The sequence below is a fragment of the Rhinopithecus bieti genome, unplaced genomic scaffold, assembly GCF_001698545.2.
Source record: "Rhinopithecus bieti isolate Rb0 unplaced genomic scaffold, ASM169854v2 scaffold_16234, whole genome shotgun sequence".
Lineage (NCBI taxonomy): Eukaryota > Metazoa > Chordata > Mammalia > Primates > Cercopithecidae > Rhinopithecus > Rhinopithecus bieti.
Window position 1 is genome coordinate 1,085,630 of NW_016808946.1, and position 20,368 is coordinate 1,105,997.

At 43.0% G+C, this 20,368-nt stretch overlaps 1 protein-coding gene across 3 annotated transcripts in view; it reads left to right on the forward strand.

The window, feature by feature from the left end:
- The window catches only part of PEX14 (peroxisomal biogenesis factor 14), a 163,713-nt gene that overhangs the window by 115,478 nt on the left and 27,867 nt on the right, over positions 1–20,368 (forward strand). For all 3 annotated transcript variants that reach the window (XM_017887943.1, XM_017887944.1, XM_017887945.1), the window contains one exon: positions 17,855–17,983. In XM_017887943.1, coding sequence (XP_017743432.1) covers positions 17,855–17,983 — 129 coding nt within the window. The remainder of the gene's footprint in view (positions 1–17,854; positions 17,984–20,368) is intronic.

Here is a 20,368-nt window from a genome sequence, read left to right on the forward strand (position 1 = left end):
TTTTTTTGAGACAGAATCTGGCTCTGTTCCCCAGGCTGGAGTGCAGTGGTATAATCTCGGCTCACTGCAACCTGCATCTCTGGGTTTCAAGCAGTTCTCTACCACAGGCTCCCGAGTAGTTGGGATTACAGGCACCCGCCACCACACACTGCTGATTTTTGTATTTTTATTAGAGACAGAGCTTCACCATCTTGGCCAGGCTGGTCTTGAACTCCTGACCTCGTGATCCACCCACCTTAGCCTCCCAAAGTGCTGGGATTACAGGTGTGAGCCACCATGCCTGACTGATCCTTGTTAGTCTTATTTGTGCATTCTCCCAAATAAGCTTGAGGAACATCTGAGATAATTTAAAATAATTGGGTTTTTAAAATTAAAATTGTGTTAAACTTATAAATTAGTTTGAAAAGGCTTTTTCATTTGTATCCCTTTATTTCTCTTTGCAACATTTCTTTATACTGATCTAACATTTTGTAAGGCTATAGTAATTTTATATTTCTCATGGCTACTACGAAAGGAATTTCTCTTCATTTTATTTTTTAATTATTGCTGGTACATAGGAGTGCTACTGATTTTTAATTTTATATACTATATCTTGCCATCCCACTTTCTTATGATTAAATTTTATAGCTATATGGTCAATTATTATTTTGTAAACTTGTCTCTAATTCGTAGACATTTTATTTCCTGCTTTATTACATAGGATGAAACTCCAAGAATAATCTTAAATGTTAATGATGACAGTGATAATGAGTTTTATGATAAATAGCTTTTTTTTTAAGAGGGGAAAAAAGGGATTTTCACCAAGTGCTACAAACATATCTTATAGCTATTGAAAATCTGCAATCCATGAAGCACCAGTATGCTTTATTCGCATTTATGCACACACTGAACAGTTATTTGGTGAATGCCCACTATGGGTTGATCAGTATTTTAGGTTTTGGGGATACAGTAATGAATAAGGCAGAGAATAAAAGTTCAACAACATCAAAATCCTCAGAAAACCATATAAGATAAAAGAAAGGTTATAAAGCCATCTATGTTTGACAACCAGAGGAGTATTATCTAGATAGTAATTGCTGTAGAAAAGTAACTAGGGTGTAGAAAACTACGTAGGGTGATCACAGAGGAGCTTTGGTGATGGAAGAGATAACCTAGAACAACTGACAAGCTCAGAGTGGGGTTGGTAAGAAGCTACTCTGACGGCTGGAACATCAGGGGTAGAAGACTAATGCCTGACTCTCTCCAGAGTATAAGACTTATCAGGGGCTGATGAATAAACTACTTTGCTTTAGTACTGGGTGAATATATGGTAACAGGCATTTTGTTTTGTTTTGTTGTGTTTTGTTTTGTTTTGAGATGGAGTCTCACTCTGTAGCCCAGGCTGGAGTGCAGTGGCACAATCTCAGCTTACTGCAACCTCTGCCTCCCAGGTTCAAGTGATTCTGCTGCCCCGGCCTGCTGAGTAGCTGGGACTACAGGCACCTGCCATCACGCCTGGCTAATTTCTTTATTTTTAGTAGAGACGGGAGTTTTACCATGTTGGCCAGGCTGGTCTTGAACTTCTCAACCTCAAGTGATCTGCCCCACTTGGCCTCCCAAAGTACTGGGATTACAGCCATGAGCCACCACGCCTGGCCTGGTAACAGTTTTTATACTTACTTCTGGGGATCCTTGGAGATTCTGAGGAGATATTTCAGGGGCAAAGAGAGAATCAAGAAGGTAGGACTCTGATTTTCTCCATGCCCTTCCGGACCTCCCAAAACCTGAACATTACTTTTACATTTTGGGTTTTCCATTTATTTATTCTTTCTACACTTTTAATTTTTTATTATTTTATTTTATTTTATTTTTTATTTTTTTTTTTGAGATAGGGTCTTGCTCTGCCACCCAGGCTGGAGTGCAGTGGTGCAATCATGGCTCACTGCAGCCTTGACCTCCTGGGCTCAAGCAGTCCTCCTGCTTCAGCCTCCCTGGTAACTGAGACTACACATATACACCATTGCACCCAGCTATTTTTTAAAAAAAGATGAGGTCACATTATGTTGTCCAGGCCCATCTTGATCCCGTACTCAAGTGATCCTCCTGCCTCAGCCTCCCAAAGTGCTGAGATTACAGGTATTAGCCACCACGCCTGACTTTTTACACATTTTTATTGAATATCTACTAGGTGCCAGTAGAACCTATGTGTTTTAGGTACTAGGAACATAGCAGTGAATAAAATAACCCCAAATGTAATGGTAGAGTGGGAGGGAGAAGGCAGTAAATAGAATAAAATATAAACATAAGTTGAGTAAAAGCAATAGAGGATTCTTCTTAGGAATTTACCATTTTAAATGGGATGGTTTGGAAAGGCCCCTCTAAGATAACATTTTGAGCAAAAACTTGAAGACAACGAGGAAGCAAACCATGCAGATTTCTGCGTAGAAAGAGTTTCAGGAAAAGGGAATGACCGATGCAGAAGCTTGAAGAGGAAGTGTGTCTGGCAAATTCCAGGAGCAAGAATGGTAGGCCAGGTGGATAACAATGAGAGACGAGGTCACAGTGTTCACAGGAAGTAAGGTTGTGTAGGGCAACATTGTCTTGGTGAGGACTTTGGTTTTACTTTGAGTAAAATGGAAAATCATCAGTGTTTTAAGCAAGGAGTGATACCATCTGATGTAAGGTTTAATAGGATCACCAGGGTGGAAGCTGGGAGACTAGTCTAGTATTAAGATGGCCTCAGATTCCCTGGATATTTTTTGGAAGTAAATCCAACAGAATAGCCTGAATTGTTGGATCTGGATATGAAAGAGAAGTAGAAATTAAGGATGACTCCAAGGTTTTTGGCCTTGTGTGACTAGACGTTTGGAGTTGTCATTAACTAGGAATGGAGCCGTTTGGTAGGGCAAGATTAGGAGTTCAGTGTTAGACATACTAAGTTTGAGATATCAGACATCCAAGTGGAGGTATCAGGTGGGCAGAGGGATATTATGAATCAAGTTCAGAGGAAAGATCTGAGCTATAGATATAAATGTAACATTGTTAACTTCTTGATTTTGATAATTATTCTGTGGTTATATACAAGCTGTGGTTATATACAAGCATGAGCTTCCCCCATTCCCACCCAAATCAAGACATGCTTACTGAAATATTTAAGGGGTAGGGTGTGATGTCTGTAACTTAGTCTCAAACAGTTCAGGGAAAATAATCGTATAGACAGATCAATAGAGAATAATAAAACAAATGTGATGAATTTAACATTTAAAGAACCTGGGTGAAAGATGTATGAGAATTCTTTGTACTATGCTTTCAGCAGCTTTTATGTAAATCAGAAATTATTTCCTAACAGAATGTCTTTAAAAAGTGAAGGAAAATACAGCATTTCCAGGCAGACAAAAAGAGAAAAGTCATCACCAGCACACTGTACTGAAAGAAACACTAAAGGAGTTTTCAGGCAGAGAGAAAATAATCTTACACGGAAACACAGAAATGCAGGAAAGAATGAAGAACAAACAAAAGGACACATATCAGTGAATATTGACTGTGTAAAATAAGAATGTCTTTCTTATGGATTTTAACATACATTATAGTTGAAATGCATGCCAGTACACGAAAGGAGGGGTGGAGGGAAAGTGTTATATGTGCGAGGATCTTTGGAGGAATGGTAAAATTTCTCATTTATATCACACTATAGTAAGTAAAGGATATATTGTGATGTCTAGGGCATTGGTTCGCAAGTGTTTTAGTCTCAGAATCCCTTTCACTCTTAATTGAGGATCCCCCATTAGGCAAACATCCAGTAATTATTGTTGCAGACAAGTTCCATTGATGGGTGCTAAAATGAGAAGATGAAAGTTTGAAGAGAAAGAGCGAAGTGTCTTTTCCAAGCTGTGTATTAACTATGAAAGAAAAGATAGTAACTTTGCAGTAGAGAAATCCATCAGCAACCACGTTGACTACAAGGTAATAGAGGGAAAAACTGAATTAAAACGAAGACAGGAGAGAAAAGAGAGCACTAAACAGGTCAAAAGGAAAACAAATTGTAATATGAAAGATATAAACCCCCAAATTTCAGCATTTACGTTATATATAAATGGAGTAAATACTCCATTAAAAGTGGTTGGTCAAGATTAGATTTAAAAGACTTGCTGCTTGCATCAGACACAACTTTAGTATAAAGGTATTTAAGAATTAAATGACCAGTGATGGAAAAAGATATACCATGCAAACACTAACCACAAGAGACTCGGTACTAATACCAGACAAGGTGGTCTTAAAAGTAGAGTCAGAAGGCCAGGCGTGGTGGCTCACACCTGTAATCCCAGCACTTAGGGAGGCCCAGGTGAGTGAATCACCTGAGGTCAGGAGTTCAAGACCAGCCTGGCCAACATGGCAAAACCCTGTCTCTATGCGGTGGTGCACGCCTGTAATCCCAGCTATTCGGGAGTCTGAGGCAGGAGAATCGCTTGAACCTGGGAGATGAAGGTTGCGGTGAGTGGAGATCGCACCACTGAACTCCAGCCTGGGCAACAGGGCAAGACCCCATCTCAAAACAAACAAACAAACAAACAAAAGTAGAGTCAGAGATAGAAAAATTTCAGAATAATAAAATGGTCAATCACCAACAAGATGAACGTTTCAAAATACTTACACACCTAATAAACATAACTTCAATATACGTAAAGCAAACCCGGACAGACCTGGAAGGAGGACTGGACAAATCTATCCTCATGGGGCGTTTCAAAACTTCTCTCTCCATGTTTGATAGTACAAACAGAGAGAGCAATCCAGATTCCAACAACACAATGAACAAACTTGCCTTATTACGTAGAACGCTGTACTCACTGAAGACGATAAACAAACAAAAAGTGTTCAGTCTCATTCGCTGTCAGAGAAATGCAAATTGAAATCAGAATGTGCTATCCTTCACACCCACTAGAATGACTAAAATGGAAAAGACTGAGAACTTTGCTGCTGGGTGTGGGACAGCCAGAGCTCTCCTACTCTGCTGGTGGGAGTGTGAATTGCTGTGACCATTTTGGACATTATTGGCAGTATCTGTTAAAGCTGAGAAGATGTGCATTCTATGATCGAGCATTTCCCCTCAAAAAATATATCTAAGAATGTTGATAGCAGCATTATTCATAGATGGTCCAAAACTGGAAATAGATACATTCTTTTACTGTATAAGAATACAATACAACAATTTGAATGAACTGTGGCTACGTATAGCAACGCGGATGACTCTCGCAAGGATAATGTTGAACAAAAGGAGCCGTTTATCAAATAGTGCTTTCCATATTATCCCACACATATAAAATTCAAAAGCAAGCACACTGAATCTGTGGTATTAGAAGTTAGGTGGTGACTGGGAGGAGACAAGGGATGTTGCTAGAGGCTGTTACTCTATTTTTTGATCTGAGTGGTAGTTACATAAGTGTGTTCACTATGGGAAAATTCGTTAAGCTGTACACTTAAAAATGTACATGCTTTTCTGTATATATTCAATGCCAACAAAAGTTTACTTAAAATTATAATGAGGCTATGCGTGGTGGCTCACACCTGTAATCCCAGCACTTTGGGAGGCCGAGGCAGATGGATCACGTGAGGCCAGAAGTTCGAGACCAGCCTGGCCAACATAGTGAAACCCCGTCTCTACAAAAATACAAAAATTAGGGCTGGTGGCACACTCCTGTAATCCCGCCTTCTCGTAGGCTGAGGCACGAGAATTGCTTGAACCTGGTAGGCAGAGGTTGCAGTGAGCCGATATGGTACCAGCCTGAGTGAGAGTGAGATTCTGTCTCAAAATAATAATAATAATAATGAGACAATTTTTTAACCTTTTAGAATGGCAAAGATAAAAAGCTTGATAGCATCATGTAGGCAAGGTTGAAGGAATGTGAGTGGGAAACAACCTGGAAGAAGGTTTGACAGGTCTTATTAAAATTAAAACTGCACACATCTGAGTCTATTCCTAGGGATATAGTTACACATGAACAAGTGGTATATTTAGGGTCCTTTATTATGGCTTTGTTTGTAGGAGTAAATGTTCAGTAGGGGATGTTAAATAAATTATAGTACATCCATACCAACCATATAGCCATTAAATAGAATGAGAGAGTTCTGTAGATACTAATATGGAGTATCCTGCAAGATAACCTAATTAAAAATAGCAAAGTATAGAACAGCGTGTATAGCATGCTTTCATTTGTATAAAAATATACATACAGATGTACACACATATGTATAGACACATGTGCTTTTTTTTTTTTTTTTTTTAAGAGATGGAGTCTTGGCCGGGCGCAGTGGCTCATGCCTGTAATCCCAGCACTTTGGGAGGCCAAGGCGGGTAGATTGTGAGGTCAGGAGTTCAAGACCAGCCTGGCCAAGATGGTTAAACCCTGTCTCTACTAAAAGTACGAAAAAATTAGCTGGGCGTGGTGGTGGGTGCCTGTAATCCCAGCTACTCGGGAGGCTGAGGCAGAGAATTGCTTGAACCCAGGAGGCTAAGGTTGCAGTGAACTGAGATCGCACCACGGTGCTCCAGCCTGGGTAAAAAGCAAGACTCTGTCTCAAAAAAAAAAAAAGGGATGGAGTCTCACTATGTTGCCTAGATTTGAACTCCTGGACTCAAGTAATCCTCTTGCCTCATCCTCCCAAGCAGCTGGGATTATAGGTGTCCACCACTGTGCCCAGCTACATGTATGCTTTTTATATAAGAAACTTTAGCAGCAGTTGCCCCTGGAGGATGTAACAGGGTGGCAGGAGTGGGAAGGAGACTGACTTTTCACAATAAGGTGGTCCCCCTTATCCATATTCTGCCTCTCACGGTTTCAGGTACCTGAGATGAACCAAAGTCTAAAAATGTTTAAATGGAAAATTCCAGAAATAAATGATTCATGAGTTGTAAATTGTGTGCCATTCTGAGTAGCTTGATGAAATCTCATGCTCTCCTACCTGGGATGTGGATCATCCCTTTGTCCAGCTTATCCATGCTGTGGACGCCTCCACCTGGCAGTCACTTAGTAGCCCTCATGGTGATCAGATCGATGGTCATGGTATCCAAGTGCTTGTGTTCAAGTAAGCTCTATGTTACTTAATACTGTCCCCATGTGCAAGACTAGTGATGCTGGCAATTCAGATATGTCAAAGAGAAGCCGTAAAGTGCTTCCTTTAAGTGAAATGGAGAATGCTCTTGAGTTAATAAGGAAAGAAAAAAAAAACATATGCTGAGGTTGCTAAAAATCTATTGTACGAACAAATCTATCCATGAAATTGTGAAAGAGGAAAAAAAATTTGTGCATACAATGTATAGAATTTTGTATTATCTGCAGTTTCAGGCATTCACTGAGTGTCTTAGAATGAATCCCCCCACAGATAAGGGTGGGCTACTGTATACCCTTTTATATCTTTAGAACTTTATATAATACAAATATTTTTTTAAATATTAATTTTTAAAATAATTGTTAAAAATCCCTTAGAAAAGGTGTTCTCTCAGTAAGTCCAGTAGAGCCCACATTTTCCTTCACACTGAAACAGATCTTTGGTTTAATACCAGATGACATAGTCTGCATCGCATACGAGTGCCAAGCCATGTGGGGGAGAATAGCCTGTGACACAGTGCTCAGACTGCAAGGGTGTGTTGGAATGAGGTAATGAAGGCACAGCGGGTTCAAACATCCCGTCTTGTGCTCACTGGAAGATGCAGCACTTGTGGAGTGAAATGGTGAGCCTGTCCCCACCCCCACCAGGTGTAGTGTAATTTCCCTCTCTCTCCCCTGCTGAGCAAGTGTAAGTTGAATTCAGAGGGTAAGTTGAATTCAAACCTTGAACCTCCTGGGCTGAAGCAATCCCCACCTCAGCCTCCCAAGTAGCTGGCACTACAGGTGTGCACCACCATGCCCAGCTAATTTTTGTAGGGTTTTTGTTGTTGTTGTTTGTAGAGATGGGGGTCTCACTGTGTTGCCCAGGCTGGTCTCAAACTCCTGAGCTCAAGCAGTCTGCCCGCCTTGGCCTCCCAAAGTGTTGGGATTACAGGCGTGAGCCACTGCGCCCGGCTAATGAACCATCTTTCTGCATAAGTCTTTTACTACATTATTTTATTATTTCTTAGAAGCAAAATAATTGAGTCAAAGGTATGAACATTTTTAAAACTCTTGCGATAGAGTGCTGAAGTGTCTTCCACAGCACCCTCACTGGCATTGGCCATCCTCATGTTTAAAAGCAGTTTTTAATTTGAAGAAATCCAGTCTTAATAACTTTGCCAATACGTCTGAATGATAAGCTGAAAGTCAGAGATGTCAGTGTTACCTTTCAGCTTGAATGAGATTTGGAATATTCCACCCCCCGCCCCATGCTGTATAGAGTAGTGCTGAGGAGCCTGGGGCTGGGGTCCGAGCCCGGCCCTCCACCCTGCAGCAGAGAGAGCTCAGATAGGCCAGTTCATGTCTGTGAGCCTCAGGCCCCTCCCCTGTAAATGGGGAGAATCAAGTGCCTACTTCTGGCACTGCTCGGAGGTGCCACAAAACTGTGAGCCTGCAAACAAAACCGTGAGCCTGCAAACAAAACTGTGGGCCTGCAAACCTTGTGTCGTGCCCCTCGGCGGGCCTGCACAGGGTTAGCATGGAGCTCAAAGAGTTAAAGATGTAAAGAACTAAAACCCTCTGCTACACGTGGGCTTAATACACTTGGCCGTTACTTTGAGTGAAGAGTGGAAATATGAATGATTTGTGTGTGTGTGTGTGTGTGTGTGTGCGTGCGTGGTTTTCTTTATTTTCCATGTTTTCTGCAGTTGACATGTTACTTTGTTATGTCTATATATATCTATATTATTCTATATACTCTACCTATTATGCATTGTAGACAGAGAAACAGACAAAACTCATTCAACATAAGAAACTGGGAGGAAGGGGTCCTAGGGAGGCTCCCATTTAACAGGTAGGGAAAATGAGATCTTGCACTCTTACACTGCCTAGCAAAATAAGCACTCAAATATTTATGGATTTGGTTGAGTGCTACATATTTATCTCAATACTAATAATGTTGACAGTAGCAACCAATACCAGATTCATTTGAGCTACACGACTAGGTGGTGACAAAGTAATTTACGTATTGACCTATTAGGACATAGCATGTTTTCATGTGTTAATATCAGATTAATGTGAGGACTTGCAAGAACATCTGATGGCTGCATGGTAGCTGAAATCTTCAGGAAGTAAGCTGAATGCCCAATAATAGACCTTCTGATCACATGCTTAAGATTCAAGATGTAGAAGAAAACCCCAAAGGAACATTTATAACATCCAGCTGAGTGACTAAAGAGCGTGCCCTAGTGCACCAAACTCTTGTGACAAGGTTTTCTTAAAGGAACAAAAAAATCTCCACCTTGATTCGTGTCCTATAGTGGAGTTGTTTCCCAAATCAGGCTGTTTCAAAGAACATATGAGACAGCGTATGGCTAGCCCTCCCATCCCAAAGCAAATGTTTGTTTTGTTGCAGTGATGGAAACATTTCCATTGGTGAAGCAAATATTTAGAGCTGAAAGAAACATTTGGGCAGCCAGGATGTGTCAAAATAGAACAGATGTCTGCCTTTTAAAAACACATTAAAAAAAAAAAGCCACCTTGTACTTGGCTGCTGTGGTCACAGCCACAATGGGTTAAGCAAGAAGTTAGAAATTGTGGACGTCTTTCTGTTATAATCCCAGCTCCCAGGCTTGGCTTTGTATCTTTTCTGTCTTAGTTTTCTCTTCCAGAAAATGGGGTTAACCATTGTAAGTGATTTTGTTAAGGATCAAGTCTGGTTGGTTGGTTAGTTTTCCCCACATATTTTCTTTGTTCTTAAATGTATCTATTTGAATCAGAAATCTATTAACAGGGAACAAAATTCATAAGGCTATGCATTGAAAAGTGTTCTTCAATCTCTGTTCGCCAGCGACTAGACTAGTCCTCTCTATAACCAGTGTTACCAGTTTCCTGTCCTCCTCTTCTTTCAGGTATATACACAGCGTGTGTGTGTGTGTGTGTGTGTGTGTGTGTGTGTGTGCGCGTGTGTGTGCGTGTGTGTGTAGACTTCTCTGTACCTTTCCCCAATGCTAGTTTTCCCCAATGCTCCCGATGTTCTCTTTGGCTTTCTTCTTTCGGGGGTGTTGATTCTGAGAGTTCGCTTATTTAAAATATGCAGACTGTGTCAAGTCGCAGAGGGCAGCAGGTGTGTCAGGCTGCCCATGCTCCCTGCCCCCTGCCCCTGCCCAGCACAGGGAGCCCCGTGTGAGAATCCAGTTCTGGGGCTCACATGGGCTGTGGGCAAGTCCCTGTCCCCTCTCTCTGTCCCTTCTTCTTGATCTATAAAACAGAAGGAAGAAAAGGAAAAGAACAGGAGAGAAGTCAGATAAACTCCAATTTTTCTTGCAGTTCTGAATTTCTTTGTTTGGTTGTCAAAAGCAAGTTGATTTCTTTTTTTAAACCACCCTTCATGACCTCTTCTGAAACAGGAGCAAGATTTAAGTATCTCTGAAAGTGTTTATCAATTTGACTTTTCCACGCATGCACAAACACACGTTTGGCTTACTTGGCATTTAAGGAGCAGAGATTCCTGATTACCATCCGCTTGGTCTTTAGGGACACAGTTTCTTCCCTAGGACCTACTTAGTATACCGTGGGAAGGGCTGACTTCTCTACCTGATGCCAAAGACCTGCTGTCTGTGGCAGCTGCAACTATATTAATAACCATTATAACTATATATTAACTGCTATTAATCCTCTGGAATTGATCAAATATCGAAAATAACTTCTCTTTGTTTTTGTTTCTAACTTAGCAGAGAGGGATTAAAAGAAAAAAGAAAAAATTCCTTTAGATTATATAGATCTAAAAATAGACATCATGGATGCTGATTGGAAACCCTCCCAGTCTTTCATATGAGAGATCTCAATTTGTGTTACACAGAGGGGCAGCTCACTTCTGTCTTGTTCACCAGTTATACTACTCCCCAGAGAAGCTCAATAAATTTTATAGGAAAGTTTCCTCCTTATGCGGAAGGAGCTAAGCTCAATGACTGGTGTGTCTGATATAATTTAGGGCTCCAAGGGAGTACGTCTGCCTTGTGGAATAACCTATCAAAAGTAAATGTACAGAAACTTTCGATCTTGGTTGATTTGGCTGTGTCATTGAAACTGCTGAGCACTGGACCCCGTGAACCCAGCCTGTCCGCTTTGGAATTAAACTGCTCCCCCAAACTCGCATTTAATTCACTGCTCAAATGGCCTTCTGAGCTTGCCTGCTGTTGTTCCATGGTTTCCACCACTAGCCCTTTGAAACCTCCAAACTTGGACTTGGTTGAGTTTTTACATCCCTCTTTGCCTCTTCTGTTGACATTAGGAAAGCAGACCTGCCTTCTCTTTAGGCTTCAAGTGGAACAAGCCTGCTAGTTTCTCAGTCTTTCAGCTAGCAGTGAAATACATTTTGCACTGGCCTTTTTACTCAGTGATTTATACTGGGAGATGTGGCTGGGTGATATCCAGTGTCCTTTTGTCTTTGTGTTTATTTTTCTTCCACATTTAATGTATTTAAAGGATATATTGTCTTTATGGTTCACTGGGATAAGGAGGGATTGGTGCAAGTTTTAATGAGAGGTGCCCCAGCTCTCTGTGTTGAGCTGAGAATTATCTTCTTGGTTAGATATCTTTCTTTCTTTCCTTAGGTGGCAGGAGGCAGTGTTTTGCTGCTTTTTGAAATAATGTTTCTGCCTCACGATTTCTAGAAGGATACCGAGAGGACATTCAGCTTCAGGACATCATCAGCAACTTTTTCTCCTGTTGTTTGAACTTCCCTCATTTTAAGGAGAGGGAAAAGTCTCAGGTCTTGTTCTTGAATTTACATATCAATATTAAGATGATGGGAACCAGCCCCCCCGCCACTCCCCATCAGATCAATTCTTATAAAACTCTTTCATTCAGGGTAATGACATTTGGAACTAGTTTTCTCAGAAACTGTTTTCACTGCTTGGGAATAGTTAATCAGTGGAGGAAAAGTGTTTGGCTTATTTGCTTAATATTTTAACCAAGTGAATTAGACNATTTTAAGGAGAGGGAAAAGTCTCAGGTCTTGTTCTTGAATTTACATATCAATATTAAGATGATGGGAACCAGCCCCCCCGCCACTCCCCATCAGATCAATTCTTATAAAAACTCTTTCATTCAGGGTAATGACATTTGGAACTAGTTTTCTCAGAAACTGTTTTCACTGCTTGGGAATAGTTAATCAGTGGAGGAAAAAGTGTTTGGCTTATTTGCTTAATATTTTAACCAAGTGAATTAGACAGGTTGGGGGGCTGGGGGAGGGGATAAGAAAGTGGGTGGGGGAGGCCCCATAAACAAGGTGATATATAATATTTTTTTTGTTCTCCTTTTAAATAAATACCGATCAGCTTTATGTTCAGAGACAATAGGAGCCGTTGGCTTAAATTTGCAGTTTACTGTATTTATGGCTGTAATATCAAGGTGCTGCCGTCGTAATTTCATGCCCCAATGAGAAGAGCAAGGTCGAAGCAAATGCTTCCATCGGCATCTGCTAACACACTAACTCATAAACAAGGCCCGGCTGGATCAGGTGGCACGGAATAATACAGGCTAATGAAATACAGCACAGCTTTCCATTACTGTTAGTTTTTACAGTGTCGTCATTACGTGTAATTTATGTTTAAAAAATTCAATTTTATACAAGGCACTGGGAAATAGGGGTCTCCAGGTCATCCCACGACTTTTAGAGGCTCTGAGAGTCCTTATTGTACTCTACTGTTCCAACAAAATGTTCATAAAATAAAATAAAAATACCCTTTTCCCCTTCCCCTCCCTGAACCTTTTCTGAGAGAGTTGATTTTTTCTTTTAATTTGGGGAGTATTTTTAGCCAGCTGTCTTCTCTGCCTCATCTCCTGCTAGAGTGTGCCGGGGCAGATAACTTAGTTGTTCTGAGAGAGGTGACCCCCTCTCAGTGTCTGTGAGTCCCAGATGAATTGGCCAAGTCCTAGAAATACAGGGGCTGTGGAGCGGGGAGGAAGAGGTCTCAGTGACCAGCCCTTGACTGCCACCCTTTGCCGCTGGCCCCTTGGCCCGGTTCCCATGATCCCAGTCAGACGCCACATTTTTATAATAAAACTAGAGCTGAGCAGGAAGGCGCTGGCAGGAGTTCATTACCTTGCTTATTTTCAAACTCTTCCTCACCCTTCCGTCCTGGTTGTTGTTTGACCTGAAAGATGAAGAGAACACTGCTGTCTTCTGTCATCTGTCTTTCTGCTTCACCTGCACAGGGCCAGGCCCCGTGGCCGTGCCCAGCGGTCACTGGGGACAGTGCTGAGGTTACTTATCCTGAGAAACCCTTGCACGGCCTGTCCCGCAGAGAAAAGACAGCCCTTCCGGGTCCCTGGTTTGAGTCGTGGGAAAAGACCCTAGAGCACCACAATCACAGCCAGTCCCCTGCAGCTCACAAAGTCAATCAGTTCGGTTTTGTTTGCATTTGAACAGAAACCTTGAGAAAAAGAAAGCAAATTTGTTTATCTTCTAGGGAATAAAAATAGGCAAGTATGGCAGCCCTGCGGCCATGCAGGTCCAACACGGCAGCAGTGACACCGGGCTTTTATTAATCAATAGGATGTAGCTCTCTTGTTCTGTCCTTTAAAAAAAAAGCCCACCCTGGAGAAGAGATGCTTGGCCCAGCTCCTGCCCTTGATGACAAGGGCAGGAGTCATCTCCTGGTCCAGGGAGCTCTTCCGGAGGTTTTTGCCAGTAGATTCTAGAGAACTGAGAGAACAAGAAGTCCGCCCCTACTCTGGGCACATGGAATCCTCCTTCAGAGAGTTTGGTTTGAATTGAGAGCTCTCAGTTTTGCATATCAGGCATCTAGGATGTGAAAAGGCCTCTTTACCTGTGAGAATCAGCCCACACCCTCTTCGCCTCCCCTCCTCTCAGAGAAGCTCCCTCCGTCCCTTTCTCCTCCTCCTGACTAGAGCTAGTGAGTGGAGAGAGCAACTGAATGGGAATTTCTTAGTGTTATTCTCTATCAATAATGTATTTTAATTGTCAGTGCTGTAGACTGGGTGGCTGGGGGTTGGGGAGCTGGTAGCTCTTGAAAATCACCAAGTGGCAGAAAAGAAGTTATAGGAAGAACATCTAAAGGCTTGGTGCTAGTGGTATCAGGTAATGCATATTGATGCCTCAACTAAAAGAACATTTGGGGCTTTATTAAAATTGACAATTCTTCCAAAGGTAGCAGCTAAAGGAAGACTTAGATGAATAGAGGAGGGAGGAGGCTTGCAGGACGGTGAAGCCCTTTGCTTCCAGCTCTCTGCCGGCTCAGCCGTTGCTCCGTCCCTCTGCGGTTAGATTATTCCTCGCAGATAGCAATCAACTGGAAGGAAGTGTGTGTGTCTAATTTGCATGAGATTATTTAAAACCAAAAAAAAAAAAAGGTCTGCATTAGTCAGGGTAATGGTAAACAACGCAAAGAGAGATGCCTTTTATAATATAGCCTGTGCCTCAGCTTTCAGAGCCAAATATAATTCACTTACAATTGGCAGTTTCCTTTATTATTCCTTTTAACCTTTTGGATTCTGCAAGGTCTCAATCTAAGCTCAGCAGTTTGTCTTGGCAGGGGTGGGAAGGATGGGGCTAGGGCACCTGGATGTCCTATGTTGGCTCCATGGCAGCACTTTGACCCTGAGGGCAGGGTCATCGCAGCACCAAGAGCCAATGACTGGGCAGATAACTAGTTGTGATCTGGAGACAGGTGGGTGTTCCCACTCAGTCTCCCTAAGTTCCAAATGAATCACCTGAGTCCTGTAAATGCAGTCCTGAAGCCGGCCAGCTCTGCCTAAGGTGGGGACATTCCAGAGGAAGATGACACCCAGGGAAGTCTGTGACAGGCATTTGGACTTGATTTGGGGTTAGAATATTAGAACGAGAACAAGGCGAGGACATTCTATCTTTTTCACTCTAGTATTGTTCAAAAAGCTGTCCAGGTATCATTTACAGATAGGAGCCAGGGGTTAAGTTCCTGTGTTGTTTCAATGTAGCCCCAAAACAATATTCACTGACTCCTTCCTGTAGATGAGAGTGGCGGGGTAGGGAGAAGAAAATGTACTCCTTCTCTGAAGCTCTTTAACAAGACTGAAGACCTAGGACATAGTTTGAGTCTGCCATTTGATCTTCTGTGACTCTGGTGTAGTGGAAAGTCACTGGGCTGAAGACGGAGAGCCTTGGGTGCCCATCGCATCACCACTCTCTACAAGTAGGATGTGGGGCATCGTTTTTACCCTCCTTGGGCCTCAGGTTTCTTATCTGTTAAACAAGGGCAGTGACCGGGATAATGGCCCGGCGCTGAATATGATTCTGTGAGATTGTTAAAACGCTTATTTTTTAAAAGAAGAGAAAGGATTCATTTCCCATAACTAAATCAAAATCCTGACTCTTCCAGAGAACCACGGATATCAGAATTTCAGCCAATATAAATTTTGAGCCTCAAATAATAAGGTCCCTGAAAAACAAGAGCTTGGAAGGAAGTACTGATGCCCTTTCAACTGTGGTCTCACTAGTGGGCTCGGCTGCGATAATGCGAGGAACATGTTTTATTAGGAAAATAGGCTTCATAAAAGCTCAGGGCCAGAGGGCAGAGCTACGGGCAGGGAGTCCTGTCCCTTTAACCAGCTCCAGCTCTCAGGGCCGCAGCACAGCCTGTAGCTTACTGTATATTTCCCCAGTGTTAAACATTATTGTACTTGTTTATATTTGAAAGAGCCAAAAGGGAAAATGAGAATGCAACTGAATGCTCCTTTTGGGAAAATTATCCTCATTTGCAGCCAGCGGCTGACAAGGCACACGAACCACCAGGTTTATAAAATTCCGTAGTGTACCAGTGACCATCAGCCTGTGCTGACATCGCAGATGCTGCTTGCTTCTCTAATGGCTGATTATGAACTGGTTAAAACAATGTCTTTCCCACTAGGGCTCCAAAAGGGGTTCCCCTTCTTATTTAGTAGGAGCGATCGGCAGTCACTACACAAGCTGGAACCCGACAGGCACAAACTCAGGGCGGGTGTATCCTCTGTTGTTGCCTGGCGTGCCTGTTGGTCCCGTCCCTGTTCTTCTCGGGAGGTGAAATTATGGGTAAAGCAGTCCCTTTGCAGCAAGCACCCCCTCTCTAGCTCCACTCTATTGACCTTCAGCTTTTGTCTTCGGAAGGTGGTACGTGATGCGCTATGAACCCTGGAAGCATTTTCATCCAGCCTACCAATCTTTTGAGAGCATGGTGCTATCAGGGCAACCCGGTGGCTCTTCAGACTTCCCAGTGGTGTGGCCGTGCCTGCCCTTGGCCAGCTCCACTGTGTGAAGAGGGTAAAGAGGGGAACAGCTGCAGTTTTAAATGGGGACAGTCCTCAAATCCTCAGCACAGAGAAGGGAAAAGAGTCTAGAGCTGTTTAGAAAAGTTTGGGCATTTTCCTTTGACTGGCTGTGATAGGGCATGAAAAGTTTGAGGGCTGGCTGCAGTCAACTCACATGCCAGTATGGTGCAGGGCAGAGCTGTGCTTTAAAGCATTAATGTGCACCATCTATTAGCCCCTAGGCACAGAGTATGAGGCACCATGCTTTTGAAGATGCTGATCCCTCAGAACCTCCTTGTACTTCATCTACCCCCAGGGGCAAATATACCATGCTGTGGGCCTCTAATGGAGAGCTGCTGACCAGATGTGGAAAAGCTCTCGGCTCTAGTTTAAAAGCTCTGTGTTGCGGCTCGCTTGGATGTTGGGATTCCCGGAACAGCACGGGCCGGCCGAGTGGTCTTTTGCAGACTAGCAGTGACCTCCCACCTGCTTTTCCCACTCTCAGCAGCTGCAGCACCTCTGTACACACAGCTACTTCCTGAGCTGGCACCGTGCGACCACTCCTTTCATACTTGAGCGCCACATTTCGTTCTGTTCTTTGGGTGGCTTGGGGCTCTCTTACTCCTCCCAAGAGTCAGTGTCCCAAATTGGCTCAGACCCGGTAGAAATATCCCAGCTGTGGCCCCACTGGAAATGCGGCCTTTCTGGGTTTTCATTTGCCTTTTATTCTTCTGTGGGCAAATCCTCTCCCCATGGCATAGCCACTGCAGATGGCGCCCTGCTGCTTCCTGATGTCCCATGTATGGTGTGGTTTAGAGTGTTGGGAGGATTTAAAAAAGGGAAAAGAAAAACTAGCCAAAGGCAATACAGGCAGCGTATGATAGGCTAGAGTAATAATCATCTGAAAGTTTGGGCCTGGCCTTGTTTTGATCTGTTTTCTTGTTTTATTTTCTTCTTTACATTCTATATCCCATTCATACTAATCACAGTCAGTCCTGATTTTTCTTTTTATTTCTGCATTTGTCATAAAATAAAGCAAATTATTCCCGTCTTCAGAAACGATCTAGACTAATTAGTCGTCTCACCCAATAATTAGTTTTTTGTTTCCCTGTCTGTTTTCATGCATTATTGTTAGTTTTTTCCCCTCTTTTTTTTTTAACACCATTACAGATTAAAATGAGCCACATTTGCAGTTGATGGTATCTGTTTTCGGGGGAAGAATGGAGAATTGCAGTACGGAGCGACTTCAGAAGCAGCAATAAACTCAAGGATAAATTAAGGAAATTGAATGAGCCACATTTGGAAGCAGTGTTGAGGCTAATATTCTGTCGCTTAAGGTTAAATTGCAACTGAGAGAGGTTCCGGAGAATCTGAAATCGGGGAGGCAACTTACTAGGATGCGAAGCATTCTATGGCTGTAAAGGTCTTTGCTCAGTGAAGATTCTGTTGCAGCTATGGACACTGGCAAAAGGTACTCACCTGTAATGATGTCCTCTTCTCCCCAGGACTGACAGATGAAGAGATTGATATGGCCTTCCAGCAGTCGGGCACTGCTGCCGATGAGCCTTCGTCCTTGGGCCCAGCCACACAGGTGGTTCCTGTCCAGCCCCCTCACCTCATATCTCAGCCATACAGTAAGTCACCCGCTCAAACTCCTGCTTAACCTTCATTGGAATTTAGGACTCTGGCCAAAGGGCAGTGTTCTGTATCTCCCAGACTTAGCAAACCGGGAGAAACTGGGAGCAGCAGAAAGCTCTTGGGTATTTCCCAAGGAATGTGACACACCTCAGTCTTCTAGACAAACTTTTTGAAATATGTTACAAAGGTTTAAGAAGAGACAAGGGATCGGAATAAATGATTTTATTGTTGTTTCAGGTATTTTGGTTACATGCAGAAAACCTGTACAAGTATTTATTGATTCTGTTCCCATCTCCTCATACCATTGCTTTTGAATGTTACTGTTTCACTAAAAACAACGTGAACGTCTGACTCATGGGTGCATTCTTGTTTGCTCACTGCAATAACCTGTCTCCCAATTTTATTTTTTTAAGTTAATATTTGTAAGTTTAGGTCAGCCTCCATTTCCCTCCCTCCTTTGTCCTGGCTATACCTTGTACATTCATGTAGTAGCAGTCTGTTAGGGAATTTCAGGTTAAAACATAAAGGTCCTTTTTGAATGTTACATTTAATTATCATACGAGATCATGACCCAAGAGGGGTCTTCCGTTGTTCTTAAATGAAAGCTACTGTAGGAATAAAGTTTCTTCAAGTGAGTTATAAATGCATACGTCCAAAATGCAGCCAGAAGCCCTCCTTGAAATCACTTATAAAAAGTTTTAAAAGGCTAAAATTGACTACAAAGCTATGGAAAATAGCTCCATTTTGTTTCTTTAATGAAACTCAGCATTGGGCTGGGCACAGTGGCTCACGCCTGTAATCCCTGCACTTTGGGAGGTTGAGGCGGGCAGATCACCTAAGGTCAGGAGTTCGAAACCAGCCTGGCCAACATGATGAAACCGTGTCTCTACTAAAAATACAAAAAATTAGCCAGATGTGGTGGTAGGCGCCTGTAATCCCAGCTACTCAGGAGGCTGAGGAAGGAGACTTGTTTGAACCCGGGAGGTGGAGGTTGCAGTGAGCCGAGATCGTGTCACTGCACTCCAGCCTGGGCAACAGGAGTGAAACTCTGTCTCAAAAAAACAGGCCAGGCGTGGTGGCTCATGCCTGTAATCCCAGCACTTTGGGAGGCCAAGGCGGGTGGATCACTTGAGGTCAGGAGTTCAAAACGAGCCTGGCCAACGTGGTGAAACCCTGTCTCTACTAAAAATACAAAAAAATTAGCCAGGCGTGGTGGTGGGCGCCTGTAGTTCCAGCTACTTGGGAGGCTGAGGCAAGAGAATGGCGTGAGCCCGGGAGGCAGAGCTTGCAGTGAGCTGAGATCGAGCCATTGCACTCCAGCCTGGGTGACAGAGCGAGACTCCGTCTCTAAAAAAAAAAAAAATTAGCCATGCGTGGTGGCATGTGCCTGTAATCCCAGCTCCTCCGGGGGCAGAGGCAAGAGAATCACTTAAACCCAAGAGGCAGAGGTTGCAGTGAGCCACGATCACACCACTGCACTCCAGCCTAGGTGACAGAGTGAGACTCTGTCTATAAATAAATAAATAAACTCAGCATTGGATCTGTAATCTCTCAAAATGCCTTTTCTATAATTATCATTTTAATTTTTATTCTCAGAAGTTTTATTTTTTTCAAAAAATGATTTAAAACTGTTAGATATCAGATTTTAAGGCCAGGTGTGGTAGTTCATGCCTGTAATCCCAGCACTTTGGGAGGCAGGCAGATCATGAGGTCAGGAGTTCAAGACCAGCCTGGGCAACAAGAGTGAAACTCCATCTCAAACAAACAAGCCAGGCACGGTGGCTCACGCCTGTAATCCTGGCACTTTGGGAGGCCAAGGCAGGCAGATCACTTGAGGTCAGGAGTTCGAGACCAGCCTGGCCAACGTGGTGAAACCCTGTCTCTACTAAAAATACAAAACATTAGCTGGGCGTGGTAGCAGTCGCCTGTAATCCCAGCTCCTCGGGGGGCTGAGGCAGGAGAACTGCTTGAACCCAGGAGGCGGAGGTTGCAGTGAGCCAGAATCGCGCCACTGCACTCCAGCCCAGGTGACAAAGCGAGACTCTGTCTCACAAAAAAAAAAAAAAAGGAAAAAAAGAAACTCAACATTGGATCTGTAATCTTTCAAAATGCCCTTTCTGTAATTGTCATTTTAATTGTTATTCTCAGAAGTTATATTTTTTCAATAAATGATTTAAAACTGTTAGATATCAGATTTTAAGGCTGGGCGCGGTGTCTCATGCCAGTAATCCCAGCACTTTGGGAGGCCAAGGCGGGCGGATCGTGAGGTCGGGAATTCGAGACCAGCCTGGGCAACAAGAGCGAAACTCCATCTCAAAAAAACAAACAGGCCGGGTGCGGTGGCTCATGCCTGTAATCCCAGCACTTTGGGAGGCCAAGGC